Source organism: Sardina pilchardus, chromosome 3 (genome assembly GCF_963854185.1).
Source record: "Sardina pilchardus chromosome 3, fSarPil1.1, whole genome shotgun sequence".
NCBI lineage: Eukaryota > Metazoa > Chordata > Actinopteri > Clupeiformes > Clupeidae > Sardina > Sardina pilchardus.
In genome coordinates, this window is record NC_084996.1 from 16,800,979 (window position 1) to 16,819,335 (window position 18,357).

The 18,357-nt window shown below is 46.4% G+C and overlaps 1 protein-coding gene across 3 annotated transcripts in view; it reads left to right on the forward strand.

Annotated features, from left to right (window-relative positions):
- The first annotated feature begins 5,139 nt into the window (after positions 1-5,139).
- kcnc3a (potassium voltage-gated channel, Shaw-related subfamily, member 3a) overlaps positions 5,140-18,357 on the forward strand; it is a 55,805-nt gene continuing 42,587 nt past the window's right edge. For all 3 annotated transcript variants that reach the window (XM_062532171.1, XM_062532168.1, XM_062532170.1), the window contains exon 1: positions 5,140-5,766. In XM_062532171.1, coding sequence (XP_062388155.1) covers positions 5,140-5,766 — 627 coding nt within the window. The remainder of the gene's footprint in view (positions 5,767-18,357) is intronic.

Here is an 18,357-nt window from a genome sequence, read left to right on the forward strand (position 1 = left end):
GCGCGTGTACCACTTCAGTTGTTCGGCATGTCTCATTAATAGGCATATTATGAGGAGGAGAAATTTCTCCCCTCTCAATGACCACGTCAGCATTCTGTATTACTAAATATATATGTCAGTGTGTGTGTGTGTGTGTGTGCGCGCGCGCGCGTGTGTGTGTGTATGTATGTATGTATGTGTGTAAGCATTGCTCCAGATAAGCACAGATCTTACCTGCTGACACATTAAGCACAGCACCCCGTCAGCTGGAGGGCGATCCGTGAGACAGAAGCACTTTACTGATTACCTCATTTACTCCTTTAAAATGCACACACACACAGAAAAAAAAAAGAACAGTCGCTTGTAGTTGACTGAGTACTCATGGTGAGAGGAAGAGAGAAAGACAGAGAGAGAGTGGGGGGGGGGGGGGGGGGGGGACTGCAGTATTTTTTAGAGTGCAGTTCTATTCGTTGTCCTTTAGGTGTCTCCTGCACACTACAGTGGGTTGTAGTGGTGAGAAGAAATCAGGTACTGCTCATGAACCAAGTGTGTGTGTGTGTGTGTGTGTGTGTGTGTGAGAGAGAGAGAGAGAGAGACTATGAGGAAGAAGGAAGACAAAAGAGAGAGGGGGGACGGTGAATGATCATGCGAGATTATTATTGAAAGATGTAGTTTGCAGGAAATATGTGATGGAGAGACCATACCCTCTGCCGGAGGAGAGAAAGAGAGAGCAGTCGCTCAGTCTTCAGGGAGCCTTTTCATGCATGCACATACCGTAAACACAGACGCACACAATGTCTAGCCCATGTAAACATGCACTCCTACGTCCTCGTGATCTCTCTTCTCCTCCTCATTCTTTTTACTTTGTTGTTTCTCTCGTGTCCTACTCTCTCCTTAATTACCGCCTTACACTGCCATTGTTCTAGTTCCTCCTCACTACCATTGAATCCCATTGTCCACCCCTGTAGACACAAACATGCAAGCCATAGGCATCATAACACAGACACACACACACACACACACACACACACACACACACACACACACACACACACACAGAGCCTTTCCCCCTCTCACTCCATCCCCTTTAACTCTCTCTCTCTCTCTCTTCCCCCAACCGCCCCCCCCCACACACACTTAATGACGATTTCCTTTCTTCGGTGGTAGCCTGTTTCGCTCTGTCAGCACACCTCCCAATTTATCACTCTCTTTTTCTTTCTCTCTCACCCTCCCTCTCTCTTTCATGCTTGGTCTGTCCTTTCTTCCTGTCTGCCTCTCTTTCATTTCCCCACTCCCTCTATCCATTAATGCTTCACCCCTTTTCTCCATGATTTGAGCCAATAATCCTGATCTCTCTCTCTCTCTCTCTCTCTCTCTCTCTCTTTCTCTCTCAGTCCCACACTCACAGGCACATGTACTCACCGCTGTCTATTGCAGTGTACAACCATCACACTGCATCGGCACTGCATCGTTTCTCCTTACAGTATGGATTTTGAAGCCTTGGACATAGGAAGCTATATATGTAAATCATTCTATTAATAAACAAAAAGATCTGCTCCGACATATTTGGCCCAAGCGGCCCTCCAATCGGAACACTGAAAGTGGACATTAGGCATTCGAGTGCATAATCTCCATATTGACGTATAAATATAAGCAATTGTCATTTGTTGAACGATTTGAAACGATTAAATTAATTCAAACTAGGATATGCAATTCTCAATTGATATCAACACCTTTACACTGTATGTGTAAAGAGCTAAGATACTCACAGATTGTGGCTGTGATCCAACCATAATCTATAACACTTACCACCATTTGCATATAACTTGACATTTTGTAGTCTAGTCCACAATCTTTCAGCACATCTTTACTAAGGGAACTCTTGACTTTGAGAGGGAACTTTGAGAGAACGACGACCCATCCTTGTTGCTGACATAGGCGACTTGCGATATCGGGCGCTGTTGAGGCCACTGGTGTTATTTTTGCCACCGGCCGCAATTTCTACGTGTAGGTTACTTGGTTTATCGAGTTTGCGCTCACACAAGTTTGGCACTGAGCCAAAATGGGAGGGGTGGGGCCTGACAAAAGCCTGTATTGGATCAGCTTAGTGTCAGTGTTGAAAATGAACCAATGAACCAAATATTAGCCTATATTATATTCCATCGGCCCTAAGGTGCGTCGGCCCACTGGGAAAACGTCCGGTATGCCAGATAGACAGTTGGCCCATGTACATTTGAAAATTAGATGAGTTTTTTTTTCGTTTTGTTCTAATTGTAAGAGTTATTAACTTGATTTCAATTACTTTACCTGCTTTAGCTTCATAAATGGTAAACAAATGGTCAATTGTTGTCTTCTGGTCAAGTTTCACATTAAGGCCAAATGACACGTTATCCTCCATTCTGGCCTTTAAAAGTATATGGCTATGTGAAACGTGCCGACATCTTTGATGTAGCCTAAAAACATTGACGACGGCACGGCAGCTCTTGCCTTCAGGCTTTCTTTGCGCTCCACTTTTCCTGTTAAATTTCCGGACTCTTCCGGAAACAGCCGAAGGTGTCACTTCGTGTTCTCTGTAACGAGTTGAACGAGTGCGCTGTCCGCGGTGCTGAAGCGGCTGCCTCGCATTTCGACACTCCGGTGAGCATCGGTCAGAACGGAACACTGGTAGTATCATTACACACTTTTGACAGTCACTTTTCATCGACCTCCTTTAGCTCTGCTCGATGTCATCACCACTTTGAGAAGTTTAATTTCGCCTTGCATAATTTGGTGTATATAGTAAGAAGGAGCAAATTAATTAATCAATTCTTTAAAATTAACGTTATTATCAGGGTTTTTCACTTTACAAGTTGATGGATTCAACTGTCCTGCCCTCAACTTTAAAAGTGTGTCCCATCTCAAAAGTCCTGTGCAATCAGTTACCCCCCCCTCCCCCTCCCCCTCCCCTCTTACCTTGTCTGGTTGTTGATTCATGAGCCTCTTCTGCTGTGTTCTGCATAGAGGCTCCTCTGCTCCCATACTCTTGTTACCCTGGTGGCAGTTTGCCTGGACTTAATGAAGCAAGAGCCTGAGCAGGCAACAGAAAGGGCACTGCTGGAAACGGCTGGGGGAGGAGGGAGGAGGAGGAGGAGGAGCAGGAGGCAGGAGAAGGGATGCAGAGGAAGATAGTCGGCGTGAGTGGATAAAGAAGATCTGTGACAGATTTGAAAGAGGAGTAAAATCAACAAAATAGGGCTTATCAGTCACAGGAGAGGGGGTGGAATGAGACAGAGGATGGTTGGTCGGAGGAGGGAGGGAGGGTGAGGATAGAGGGACACAGAAATTGTGAGAGGAGGAGACGAAGAGATGAAATGATGAAATGAGGAAGGGAAGAAAGAGAAGAGGAAGAGAAGCCGGAGGAGAGAGAGGGAAAGAGAGAGGGAACACAGGAGAGAGCAGTGAGAGGAAAGTTGAATTCTCTCAGGATAGACCAATGACAGGGGGGGAATGTTCAGGGGGGAAATGGAGGCAGAGCACAGCACAGGTATGGAATCCCAGCAGTGAAATCCGACTCTACTATGCGGAACTGAAGCACAAGAGCAGGGAGAGGGAAGGATGGAGGAGGGGGAGCCGAGCCGAGCCGAGCTGAGATGCTTTCTTGCTTTCAGCAGGTGAGGGGACCAGTCAGGAGAGAGGAGGGGAGGAGGGAAGAGGCGCTCTCTTTTACTGCAGCAAAAAAAAAAAAAAAAAAAAAAATCTCTCTACAACAACCTTCCTTCTTGCTCTATCTCTCCCTTCTCTCTCTCTCTCTCTCTCTCTCTGTGTGTGTGTGTGTGTGTGTGCATATGTGGGGGAAGGTTGCTGAGGCTTTACTGAGGAAAAAAATGATGCTCTGGGACAGCAAAAATGTGAAAGGAAAGCACACACACACACACGCACACACACACACACACACACACACACACACACACACAGCAAAGAGGAGCATGCAGCACACTGAATGCATAACATATTAATGCTGCAATGAGAAGAGATAAGAACAACGCAGGGAGAGAGAGAGGGGTGGAAGGATTGGAATGAGGCGGGTAGAGGGGGATGAGGTTGATGGTTGTTAGAGAGAGAGGACATAGAGGAAAGACACCAAGGGAGAGAGGGAGAGTAAGAGGAGGAGGAAGAGAGAGAGAAAGAGAGAGTGTGGAGAAACGGTGCATTAATGGTCTGCAGTCTTTTCTCCCCATTTTGTAGAGCTCAGCAAATAATCGTTCTGCTGCTAGCTCACCCCCCCTTCTCTCTCCCTCTCTCTCTTACTCTCTGTTTCTCTCTCTCTCACTCTCTCAGTCTGTCTTCTACTCCCCCCGTCTCTCTCCATTTCCTTCTCTCTCTCTCTCTCTCTCTCTCTCTCTCCATTGGATAGATGGTGAGGCAGGGAGGGGGCGTGAAACACTCAGTCATATTCATCTCTCTGCTCTAATTGAAGAGAGGGGTTTTAGTGAATTGAGAGAGGGAGGAGGGAAAGGGAGGAGGGGTCTCAGCGCCCCTCAACACAGACCTATTTGTTATGTAATATCCTATTTGAAATGTTAACCCCTGTGCAATTCTCCCACCGATTTATCATCTCCTTGCAAATGACGTGCCCCTGTACTTGTGAATACTTTTTTTCCTATTCCAGTGGTGTCAAATCACTGACCTGTGCGTACATATTTAACATTTCATACCAAGCTCATTGTTGAGAGGAATCATGTTATATTTTAGACTGCATGATCCCTCAGTTCATATGATTTGGGTGAGATGTCCATAGGCTTCTTTCCCTGCACTAAACAGGTCTAGTCTTTGCAGTATGTGATCTCCAAAGGAACTACCTGTCTTTGGCCAAATGGATATGGCTTGGAACTTTTAGTAATTTTCAATGTAAAGGAATGACACAAAGCTCTTCTTGTCTTAGTGCAACTATGGCCTATGGTCTTCACCTGGTCATGGAGCAACTGTAGGATAGAAGTATGCCCTCAGGCTTTAAAAAACTTTGAACCAGCTCCTAAATCTCTCCTTCTCTCCCCCTCCCTCCCTCCCCACCTCTCTACCACCCCACCCGCTCTCTCTCTCTCCTTCTCTCTCACTCCGCAGACTCCTCCTCCCCCCTCCCCCCTCCGTTCTCTCTCCTCATCTCCCTCCCCCCTTTCCCCTATGCTCAGTTCGGTGTGTGTCTCCTCTTTCAAAGGGCGCAAGGGTGGGAACAAGTCGGCTAACAAAGCATGTTCCAGCGCAGACATGACTTGTCCGTCATCAGACAGCGAGAAAATCGTGATAAACTGCGGTGGAATTCGACACGAGACGTACCGCAGCACGCTCAAGACGCTGCCCGGTACCCGCTTGTCCTGGCTAACGGAACCAGACGCGTATAGCAATTTCGACTACGACCCCAAAACTGACGAATTCTTCTTCGACCGTCACCCCGCCACTTTTTCTTTCATTCTGAACTATTACCGCACAGGGAAGTTGCACTGTCCCAACGATGTGTGCGGTCCGCTCTTTGAGGAGGAGCTCGCTTTTTGGGGCATCGATGAGACGGACGTGGAGGCATGCTGCTGGATGAACTACCGCCAACACAGGGATGCCGAGGAGGCACTGGACAGTTTTGAAACCCCCGAGCCGGAGGAACCTGAAATCGACCCGGCGCTCACGGGGGGCGCTGACGGGGACCTGAAGCGTTTGTGCCTGCAGGAAGACGGTCGCAAGCCCAGCTGGTGGAGCGTGTGGCAGCCCTATATGTGGAACCTCTTCGAGGATCCGTACTCTTCCAAAAATGCCCGGGTGAGTCAGAGAATATGTCCAATTACTTTTCCTTCTTTGTCTTTGAAGATATAAAAGAACTATGTCAAGACGTATGACAAGAGCTATGACAACCATGACTGTTAGCTCTGCCTTGTAATGTAAGGTATGATGGTTGTTTGATGGTTACGAGTTCTGCTTAAACGCCATAAGAATGTTGAAAGGGAACGTAGACGGGTGTTGCCGAATACATCAGAATGCGGTTTTTATGTTGAGCTGCTTAAAGGGAAAAAAACGACTGGTCTCTGCAAACTCTTCTTTTTGTGCGTTATTTGCTTGCAAACTCTGCATTCCAGGTTGGTGCATACACAGGTCCCGCCCCCTCTCGTTGTCAACACACTTCATAAGAAATGCTCGTCTTTTTCTGTCGTTCTGGTGCGGTTTTAGAATGTGCACTTCTCGCCGTTTTATCTCCATTAGCTCATTATCCGTAGTCGCGCGCTGCTGCTCCGTTGTCCTGTCAGTGCCCAGCGGGTCCAGCTGCTCGAGCGGTCCCTCGCACGTTATTCTGCCTCTAGTTTCTGCCAGTGCGGCCACCTCTGCACCACTTTCAAAGCAGCCTTTGATGTGTCACTATAGGCGGAATAAGTAACCAGTAAGTAAGGCGGAATAAGGCACTCTTAGCATCATTCTTAACACATCACTCACAATGCGAAATATTCGTCTGAGTACACCTGCAATTGAATAAACACGTTCATGAATGATTGCAGTGTTGTCTGCGATTCAATGACATGTTGGCTAGAACATAGCAATCGCAACTTTATCCACTCGATCTTCCTTAAGACGCGCGCGTGCGCGCGTGCGTATCGCCTCTAGCAGAAGTTCATTTTCTTGCGCATCTCGCAACTAATTATTATTTTAAACCCGTGATTTGTCGCAGCTACACTAAACTCATTGCTCTTCTCGTGTAACGTGCCGATGGCTTCCAGGGACTAAATATAATGATGCTCTGTGTTGCAAACAGTTGTGTTTATACTATGCCTTATGGAATGATATATCGGGCAATGTCATTATAGAAAAGGCAAATAGCGACCCTGTGCTTGGTGTCACCGTCGACCGCATCAATAAATGTTTTCATGGATGCAGTGCTAGCAATCAGGCTGGATACCTGCGTGTTGGTGTCACCTTTTGTGGAGTCGGCTCCAATTCTGAATTTCCAGATCAGTAATTCTGTGTATGTCTCCAGGCGCAGAATCTCAGAACAGCACGAAAAGCGCACTCACACGAATGCCACTAGACCATGTATGGCTTTTGGGCAGGGGTTTTGTAAGGCTAACATCTTCTGTCCAGTCACGTTTTACTTGGAATAGCCTGTATCTATTGCCAGATGTGGCCTGTGAGGCCCTCTGAATCATCAAGTTTAACACAACCTGCTTACCAACCTGCTTACCCTCCTCATCCACCAATTCCCTGCAGACGGTGATATTTCTGAATGTCTAATATAAATACATAGGCGCTTATTTCAACACCTTTCACCTTTAGTATTTCGAATCATTTTTAAGGTTCTGAAATCAACATCCACTCAGCGAGACAAAAAAAAAAAAAAAAAAAAAACCTCAGCTATGACCCAGGTGGTTGTGCGCAACCGATTTTTGTTGACTCGGCCTCCTGAGGGTAACTCATTGACCGGTTTTGCGAGTAAGTCATGTTTTGCAGTTTACCTTCAGAGGACGATAGACCACGTAACAACCATTCATTCTCTATTCTCTACTGAGCTGAGCCATGGTGTGTGTGTGTGTGTGTGTGTGTGTGCGCGCGCGCGCGCGCTGAGAATTATTTTGTCAGTCAGTCTATAGCTCCACATTAGGAATTCCAAGCTAAAGGGTTTGCCTTTATCAGAGTCGTCGCAGCTATTGCCGACAGATGTTTTAAGCGTCATTCATATCAAGATAACCACTTTGAAAGCCACCTTTAGAAGAAAACGAAAAGACTGAATGTTTTATGGACACGTTTTGCTCCCACACTTTCACGCTATGTGCTTTGGATCAATCGCGGACTTCCTCTGACATTAACGGCAGCCCAACTGGCGTTACTGTAATGCCGTGCTTTTGGTTAGCTGTCAGTGTGTGCCCTCAAAGTCCTCTAACATCACGTTTTCTAGTACAACTGAGGCAGGGAGGCGGAGAGGTAATCCACTCTCGCAGGCACTATGTCTCTTTCTTGCGTACTGCTATAGCGTAACACTGCGGTGCTCGAGACTAGCTGACTGCGCGTGGATTTCTGCTGCAGCACAGGACAGGCAGTTCGCTGTAATAGAGAAGGGGGATGGGGTATCCGTATCCGTTATAACCCCCTGATCTTGATAATGGACATAGATATTCATTCACTCATTCATCTGTTATACCCTTGATTTGTTCGCTCTGCCGTTTGACATACAGTGCCACAGCTCCTTCACTAACGCACACATTCCAGTGCACCACTTGCAGTCTGTGTGTTTCAATCGGAGAGGTGACTTTATTCCGCAGAACCATCGAACCAGCTCACTACCGGCCGTATACACCAGCCATAGCGACCATCAGGTTCTCTTATCACTATAGCTTATCATAACTTATTAGCGCTGGTTTGACATGAACTATACCATTACAGCTTAACTGAGCCGCATTAGGCCTACATGGTTGATGTGAGACAGGTTCACTGTCCCAGACTGTATAGGCCTGTACATTCCTCTTTACAGTCTGTTGAGGTCAAAAGTGTACAGCGCTATAAATAGGCTGAAAGTTAGCTAGAGCACTGCTGTCCACTGCGGTCTGATAGTAGTTCATCAAAAGATCGCCAGTTTTGTTCATTTTCCCCGGACATATGTGTTCCTCTTTTCAACAAAACTGCGGGCTGATTTGGACACATTTGGTCATGAACAAGGTTGACACTATATTCGGCATTCCAGGATGTCGTAATTATTCAGGGCACCAGGGCAGCATCATTGTGGACTGGTCTGCCTTTCGTCCTCAGCACTGCTGTGTGCTATTAAAGCCCAGCAACAACCCAAGGCAAAGTAGTCGTTCACGTGCAAAATCTCATTCGCCAAGGATGAGCAAGTGCTAAATGAGCTCAAGAAACGCGATAAGAACTCACCTTGCCAACAATCACCAGCCTGCATTTAATACACCCGTGATACCAGCAGCCCACTGTGCAAGACGTTTTCATGCCAATAATCATTTTTAATGTATTGGCACTCATGTTGAAGACACGACACCATAGCTGTTGAATCATCAATCTTGTCCATCTCTGTGTGGATTTCATTCTGTAGGAACTTCAGCAGTTGTCGCTCTTGTGTTGTGTGACGTCACGTCACCAGCGCACAGTTGCTGTCCAAGTGCTGAAATTCCCTTCGAGCGTCAGGCTTTAGCGAAACGATAGCCTACCTGTCAGTCAGTAGGCTATTACACTCAAGATGCAGGTCATGTGCGACTAAAACCATGTATGTTATTATTATCTCTTTATATTCAAAGACATACTTTGTCCAACAGTGATGTTGATCAGTCATTAACGATTAAAACAAAGTGAATGTAAGTGAGGCGAGTTTCAAAAGGAAGTAGCCTAGCCTAAAATTTTGAGTTAGTCACGGCTCATGTTTTCTAGTGCAGTGGCACTTCTAATGGTGGTGCTATGACATTGCCATGTTATTGTGCTTTAACACAGCCTAAAACATTCAGGGATCAACTGTACACATTAGCCTACCACCATCGGCTGCAGTGGGAAAATATGAATCATCCGTGGTTTCCCAGGGAAATCCCATCTCTTACGGCATTGTCTTCCGCCTGGCGTTAGTAAACAGTTTTGACAGTAAAAAGAGGATGCTTGTGCTGAAAATATCATCGCGCGTCGGCGCTCACACCACACTGCACTGCCCCTTCCTCAAAAGTATGTCACACCACCAACGAGGTACTGGTAAGGGAGCACACCTAGCGCTACAGACTTTGATTTATTTATTGCAAACATACATTTGAAACGCGTCCTCGAGGGAAACATTGACCAGCCAGTATCGGTTTTCCCGTGGATGCGTCGCTGTGTGTGCGAGCAAATGCGGTTTGTAATTCTTTAATGCACCGCATTTCACACGCGGTTAGAGTTGAGGATCAGATTTCGTGTAATGCTCGATATTTCAATTCGTTCAATGCCCATTACCTACGCACTTTACTTTCCCCTACACCCCCCCACCCCCACCCCCGACCACCCTGTCTCCAGGGGCTTCCTGGTAAGTCATTTTTCAGTCACCTTTGCACACGTCACGCTGTCCTTTTCCCTTGCCATCCCCGGCGTTTCGTTTAGTTAACAGAAAAAGATGTGCTGAATCCATTTTATGCTGCCGTATGCACGCCACATGTCTACACATCTTTGTGTGGACACGCGCTACAATTTTCTTTCGCAGTCCCCCTCTACGGACACCGGCGTCTTTGAATGACAGATTCCATCACCGAGGGCTAGTTTTTGCGCTGATATGGCTTTTCGCGGTCTTGCCTTAGACTAAGCAGAGCCCTGTACCGGTTAAGCATTACACACTGCGGTGGCTGAGTGGCCCGCGCCAGGGAGAGTCCCAACGTGCGATCACAGCAAGAGACTTTTTCAGTGCCCGCATCCTCCTCGGGGCCCGCCAAGGTCTGTGCAGTTTAGTGCACGCGGACTCCTTTTTCCCACGCATCAAAAAATAAATGTCCACCAATCAGCTTTTGAGCCGCACACGCCCCGAAATGTCCTTTCAATGCTAATGCAGTGTATCTGCTGCCTCGGCAAGCTCGCATCCATCAAGCCTGAGGGACAGCGAGGTCTCGGGTTCCACCCTATAGACCTGGAATGACCGTCGCAGTGTGCACTTCTGCTGGATGGGCTCCAGAGAGGGGGTTCACTCCACTATGGCTAACATTTGTCAACTCAACAACCCCTAGCACCTCCCATCACCTCCTCTCTCTCTCGGTATCTCACTCACTCTGTTCAATGGTGGTGTATAGTAAAACACATGTACAGTATACGCATTACGTAGTAAGATAAGTATCATGAAAAAATCCACTTATAGCTCAAATGGAGTGTCTAACAGAAGCACAAGTTTAATTCTATAGAGTGCACATTAAGGGTAAAGGTGACTCCTGCAGTTACACACACACACACACACACACACACACACACACACACACACACACACACACACACACACACACACACACACACACACACAGTACTCTTCTGATCTACTACTGTGTTTTTTGTGTGAGGCTGATTGCTTCACAAAATACTCTGATGCCCCTGAGCAAGCAGCGGTCAAAATGTACCAGCAGGCTAAAAACGGAAAAGAACAGCTGGACATACACATTCACACACACACACACACACTCACACACACACACACACACACACACACACACACACACACACACACACACACATACGCTGAAACGCGCTGACACATGCACACACACACGCACGCATGCACACACACACACGCACACACATGGATACACATGCACTTACATACACACACATATACACACACACACACACACACACACACATACACACACACACAATCATAGATACACATACACACAAACACGCACGCACACACACACAGACACACACACACACACACACAGACACACACACACGGATACACATGTATATACATGCATGTAGACACACACACACGCACACACACACACACACACACTAACAAACACACACACTTACACACACATTGTACATGTGGTCCTTAGGGATGTATCTGGGGGGAAAGAGGAGAGGAGAGAGAGAGAGAGAGAGAGAGCAGGCCTATTGAAAGCAAATGTAATCGCATCTGTTTAGCGAAAGGTGTTTGGGTGATTGACACCACTTACAGTCAGCAGTTCAATTACAAATCTATTTATTTTGCTTTTCATTTACGGCTCATGTTGTCCTCCTCACCTGCCTCCTCTCTCCCCAGTGTCCCAGTAGCACCCCTCTCCTCTCCTCATTCCTCTCTGCTCCGCTCCTCTCCTCTCCTCTCCTCCTCTTCTCTCCTCCTCTCCTTTCGTCCTCCCCTCCTCTCTCCTCCTCTCACCTCATTTCACCTCCCCCCTCTCCTCCTTTTTAGCCACACTGCCACAAGACCTCATTTTTTTTGCGCAGGGCAGGAGTAACTGATCCAAGAGAGAGGGAAGGAGAGAGAGAGGGAGAGGAAGAGGGATGCGGGGGGGGGGGGTTACTGAGGATAGAGGAGAAAAAGAAGTGAAAGAGCTCATCCATCTTTTTCATTTGCCTGTCTCTCTGTCACACTCACATTTACATTGTAAAACGGTCTGCCCGTCACTGAGCCTAATGACAGTTCCCAGCACAAGGTGGATATGTCTGCTGTATACCTTTAAGATGACACGCAGCACCACCTCGGTGTGTGTGTGTGTGCGTGCATGCGTGCGTGCGTGTGTGAGTGACTGTGTGCTGGTATGTGCGTGCCTGCGTGCGTGTGTGCGTGAGTGAGTGTGTGCTGGTATGTGTGTGTGTGCGCGCATGCATGCGTGTGTGTGTGTGTGTGTGTGTGTGTGTGTGTGTGTGTGTGTGTGTGTGTGTGTGTGTGGCGAGAAGCATGAGAGTGGGACTCATGAAATGATGATGACTGTAATACTGCAGCATGCTGGATGGGGAGGGGGGTTGAGAGGAGAGAGAGAGAGAGAGAGAGAGGAAGAGGGAGGAAGCGAGAGACAGATCGGATGGAGAGAGAGAGCGAGGGAGAGAGAGAGAGAGGGATAGAGGAAGGCAGGAGAGGAGGAGGGAGGGACCTCACTCAAGGGAAATGAATAGAAGGAGGTGCTAGAGTAGGAGAAGGGGTGTGAAAGAGGGGGGTCGGTTTGAATGGGTAAAAATGGTCCACGCCTGGCGGCTTTACAGCTTCAAAGCGCTGCCTGTAGACTGCAGGGGGGGGGGAGCCTACAGGAACAGCGCAGAGGGAGAGATAGAGAAGGAGGCTAAGACCAGCATGCCAGAGAGAGAGAGAGAGAGAGAGAAGTTTTGCAAATGAGCAATGTCATTCTATCACCAACACACACTCGTCTCGCACACGTGTGCTCCAGCGAAATTAAACAGCCAGCGCTGGCCTTTTGTCTTGCAGCTTGTGTATGTGTGTGTGTGTGTGTGTGTGTGTGTGTGTGCATGTGTGTGTGTGTGTGTCTGTGTCTGTGTATTCATACACATGTGAAGAAGAGATTGTTTTCTACACTGCTGGGTATGCAGTGTTGGTGTGTGCAACCGGCATCAGTTATGGTAGTGAATATATCTGCAGTATGACTTCTTGCTGCAATGTGTAAGTTTCCAGTTGGCATTTATGGTATTTATCACTGCTGTCTCTTGTCGTGCATTCAATTGCCGTGCACGGGTGTGAGGTACATATTAAAATGATTGGTGTCCCTGTGTGGGAATGTGTGTATTTGTGTGTGTTTGTGTGTGTGTGAGAGTGTGTGTGTGTGTGTGTGTGTGTGTGTGTGTGTGTGTGTGTAACTGTCTCTGTGTGTAGGTGTGTGTGTGTGTGTGTGCATATCCGTGTGCGAGCTTGTGTTTCGTGGGACCTGGCCAAGAGGAAGGAGAGTCCAGAATGTCCCTGACTTGCCAGCTACTCTGAGGAAGCAGTTTTTTTTTTTTTTTAAGGGAAGCTCTCTCTGGGATTAAGGACAAAGGAGAAAAGCACTCTGTCATCATAGCTAATAGAACAGAACAGGGAGGAGAGGAGAACACGCCAAAATAGGAGTCAGGGAGGGAGGGAGGGATGGATGGAGGGAGGAAGAAAGAGAGAGGGAGGGAGAGAGAAGGTGAAAAAGTGAGGGAGAGGAGGAGAATACAGCCTATGCCAGTGCTGCTGAGCATAGAGAGATTGCATGAGGGGGAGAGAGAAAAGGAGAGAGAGAGAGAAGGAGAGAGAGAGATAGAGAGGGTAGAGAAAGGGGGAGGCGGCGAGGGAAGATGAGAGTGCTCTGCGAGACACAGGAGGAGGACCAAAGTCTTTTATTTAGAGAGGGGGCCTGCAGAAGCTGCTGAGAGTGAAGGATGAGGGGCTGAGCGTGAGGCGATCGTCCCACCGCCGCTGATGGAGAGTGGGAGCGCGAGCACGAAAACACGGCGCACAAGGACAAATGCACATGGGGGCTGCAGTGATCAGAACTGAATGCTAAGCAGAAAAAAAAATGCAGTGCATTCGCCTTTGCACTGTTTTCACTTAAGTAAAGTGTGTGTGTATGTGTGTGTGTGTGTGTGTGTAGGTGTGCGTGTTTGTGTATTTGTGTGTGTATGCGTGCATGTTCATACACGGGATTGATGTAGAACTGCCATAGATGCACCTGACACAGCATTGTTTCTAAACTTTGCATAGTGAAGGTTACACTAGATAAATGTAGGCTATTTATAGACTTTGAGATGTGTTCTCCCTCCCTCCCTCCCTCCCTCCCTCTCTCCCTCTCTCTCTCTCTCCCTCTCTCGCTCTCTTTTTTTCACTCACTCACGTTCGCCATCTCTCTCTCTCCGTCATCTGTGTCACCAAACTCACCAGCACAGAACAGGTGAGCACTATCAGTAGTCACCTTGCTGTTCGCAATGCCCTTGATCATCCTTATCCCTTTCCACATCTACATCATTTCCGTGCACAAACAGCAGGAGGACATGTCCCGGCACTGTAAAGAATGTAATATGAAGGGGAGAGAAACTATATTTAGTCATAAAACATTTGTGGTGAATTATTTCTTGTTTTATGCGTCTTTGTTTTTCCACATGTATTAATATTTAAATAACAATTGGGGGCAAAGCACTAACTTTGTGCATCATTCATTTATTATTTATTTCCCCACATACTTGTGGTATAATCCCCTGTGGTATCAGACCTTTTTAGAACCCCGGTAGAGCTTGGTGATATTTTTTTTGCAAATCTAGAGGGGAGCTGACCGTTAGTTCGGCGACGTCCACGTTTTTGTGGCGTGGGGGGGGGTGGCGATTCTCGTACTGCAGTGTGTGTGTGAGCTGCCGTTGTGTGAGATTCGGAAGACATGCGTTGGACCTTCATGTCAGGGCTGGGCTGTGTCTTTGGCCAGTGCTGGAATTTCCTCATTACTCTTGAATGAGCCAGTTATATAAATGTTCCACTCTCCGTGTGGCTGTCTGTAGGGCTGTATGTCTGAGTGGCCGGGAGAGATGTATATGAGAGAGAGGGAGAGAGAGGGAGAGAGAGAGGGAGAGAGAGAGAGAGAACATGGAAAGATGGGAAGGAGGGAGAGAGGTGCAGATGGATTGACCACAGTCTGACCAGTAAGGGAGAGAGAGAAAGAGAGAGAGAAAGAGAGAGAGTGAGGCACGACTGCAGGGGGGAGCTGGTGCTTAACTCTCCATTCTTGTCTCTGTATGTAGTCAGACAGCCTTTTGGTTCTGATGGGTTTTTTTTTTTTATCAATGAGAGGTCACCTGTCTCTTCACTGTATGCTCTCAGAGTCTGCACTGTCCCCTTTCCTCTTTCAGTCTCACCCACCCGTTCCCCTCTCTCTCTCTCCATCCATCTCTCATTCTTTTTCTCCCCCATTCGCTCTCTCTTTTTCTCTCGCTCCTTTTTCGTCCCCATGCTACCTCCATCACTTTGCTCTTACGCAATGCACTCATCGCCCGTTAAAACCCAGCTTTCCTGTTTGCTCTTATTGCCTCAGTCTTAAGAGCGCACTCTGGACTCCTGTTCTCGTACCACACAAACTCTGGTACAAAGTTGTTCATGTTCGTTGATGCTGCGCACACACACACACACACACACACACACATCCAAAGAATGACGTAAACTCACAGGTATAGAAACACACACACACACACACACACACACACACACACATGCGCACACACACACACACACGCGCACACACACACACACACACACACACACTCCAACACATTCATCACAGGTAGCCATGCACACACACATGTTAAGTTGAGGACTGGACACAGCGGGCAGCGGGCAGCCAGTGGAGTTCTGGTCAGCCTGCAGCACTGCAGCAGATGTGCAGCTTCAGAGGGCCACTGCTCAGAGCTACTCACAGAGTGGAAGGCCTGAGATATGCAGTCAGTGGAAACAAAACCTCGCAGGCAAATGCTGAGACGCAGCCAGGCTACTACAAGCTGACGAAATGGTTTGTGTGTGTGTGTGTGTGTGTGTGTGTGTGTGTGTGTGTGTGTGTGTGTGTGTGTGTGTGCGTGTGTGTGTGTGTGAGTTACACGAACGGCCAACATAACGCTTCACACCCCAAAGCAGTGAGACAGGCATGTGATATCACACTCATTAAGTCCTAGGGAGCTGCTAACAGTCAGTAGTAAAAATAATGCTGCAAGCAGCAATGAGGGGGCCAAGCAGTCAGACTGGAGTTATCATGTTTTGGAGAAGTCTAACACTCAAGTATATAAAAAAAGTGATTATATTGACATAAAATTACATTAGATAGTGATATTATATGTTATAATACCCCAAACTCAATTAATAAACAAAACATAAGTTAGAAGGGTAGAAACACAGTACAGCTTTACTGCTTGGCTTCCAGTAAGGGAAGGTAGAAACACTATGGGTGCATTCACGACTGCTTGGTCCCCAGTAAGGGAAGGTAGAAACACTATGGGTGCATTCACGACTGCTTGGTCCCCAGTAAGGGAAGGTAGAAACACTATGGGTGCATTCACGACTGCTTGGTCCCCAGTAAGGGAAGGTAGAAACACTATGGGTGCATTCACGACTGCTTGGTCCCCAGTAACTAGGTGATGAGAATAACACAAGGTAGAAAAACAATGATTGTCTATGCAGTAGTGTGATTGGCCCCTTCTAAAGGTGTTCAACAGGGACGGCCAAATTATGGCCTGTGGATCACGCACTTTAATCCATAGTCATCAAATTAACAGTACAGGGGATTTGCATGCACTAGTAATATCTTAGTTTTATATCGGGCCTTTCAGGTACCTAATGTTGCTTAACAAAGGAAGGATACCAGATGGGAGTTAGAGCTTTTTGAACATTAGACACAGATGTTGAGTCGTGCAACATGCATTTTCAAACACAATAGTTTTTACCATGCATAATATAATTAACACTATAATATACTGTATGCCATACACACATTTAGTGCATTGTACATATCAGACAATGGAGAATAAGGACCATTCAGACTATTTTACAATTTTCTTGTGCATTCATAATTATATTTCAACTAAAAACAACCAGCAGCATTCTCGTCAGTTCCACATAATTATCTGTGCAGTATTTGTTAGATAATGCTACTGACTCACACACCATGACACAATCAAAAGTCCAAGTAGCAAGTTGTAAAAATATATGGAGCTGTTTTGATGTGATCTATCAGAATTGAACTCTTCCTCTGCACTTTGATCCTAATAAAGTAAGCAGTAAAACTCCAACAGAGCAAAATAATGAACTCCATGCAGATAATTTATGAACTAATGCAGGCAAATGTGCTGTGTTGATGAGAGGAGTCAAGAGGTTACTTCATGGGACAGCAAAAGACTTGAACTATTTTATTTTATGTGTAATGAATTTAAAATGTATGAAAGTTTATTTATTTAAAATAAATGACCGAGAAAAAAAATAATGATAATACTGTATATATTTTTAGAGATACACCTGCAAGGAACATAAAGGAGATCCCCAGCCAATTTTAACACGGAGCTCAGTTGTTAAGTTCACGGGATACTGTCGGTCGAGAAAAAACGTGGAAGAAATCGGTGCTGTATGACACAAGTTAGCAGGCTAGCAGCTGAAGCAGCAGAGGGCCTACAAGCTGTGCCAAGAAGCCATGATATGGGGGCAGACCAAATCCCAAATTTGCCAAAGGTTAGTATGGATATTCCCTGGCTTTGCCCATCCCTGACGCAAGGAGAATTAACAGGGCATTGACTGGTACCCTGAAAACCATGACATGATCTTAGTACCCAAGGCACTAGCGAAAAACATTGTAATATTTCAAAACAGCAATTTCTATTATGCATCATATAAATAAAAGTATATTATACACACTTTCAGTTCATTTGACAAATAGGACAATGAAAGAGAAGGACTGTTCTTTTTTATTAAATTACCAGGGAAAAAATAATGATAATATAAATGTTTTTAGAGATGCATCTGCAAGGAACATAAAGGAGATCCCTGGTCAATTTTGGTCTAAGATGATGTGTGTCAAGTTTGGTGTCGATTGGACAAACTTTGTGACCAGTGAAAATTTGTTTTTGATAAAATCCAAATTGGCGGAAAATCCATTCTGCCAAATTTCACCTGTCTGGTAACTTTTTACCAGACAGTTCTATGGGCTGCCGTAGACTTCCATGGCAGAATGATAGTAATAGGAAAGAAAATTAGTAATAGGGAACAAAAACTTAGCTGCTTGGCCCCCGCAAAGTGGTTTCATCCTCCTCACACCTTTACCTGTATATAAAAATTGAGGAGAATTATTTTTTGGCAAACAAAAACTCTTAGGGTTTCTGAGGGTTCAGCAGTTATGTTTACTAGCTGGCAAATCTGACCAGCTCTACTCTGGTGAACTACAAAGGCTGGTTGTAACATTTCAGTCTGCTTTTGGGAGTGGAGAGATGCGTGTG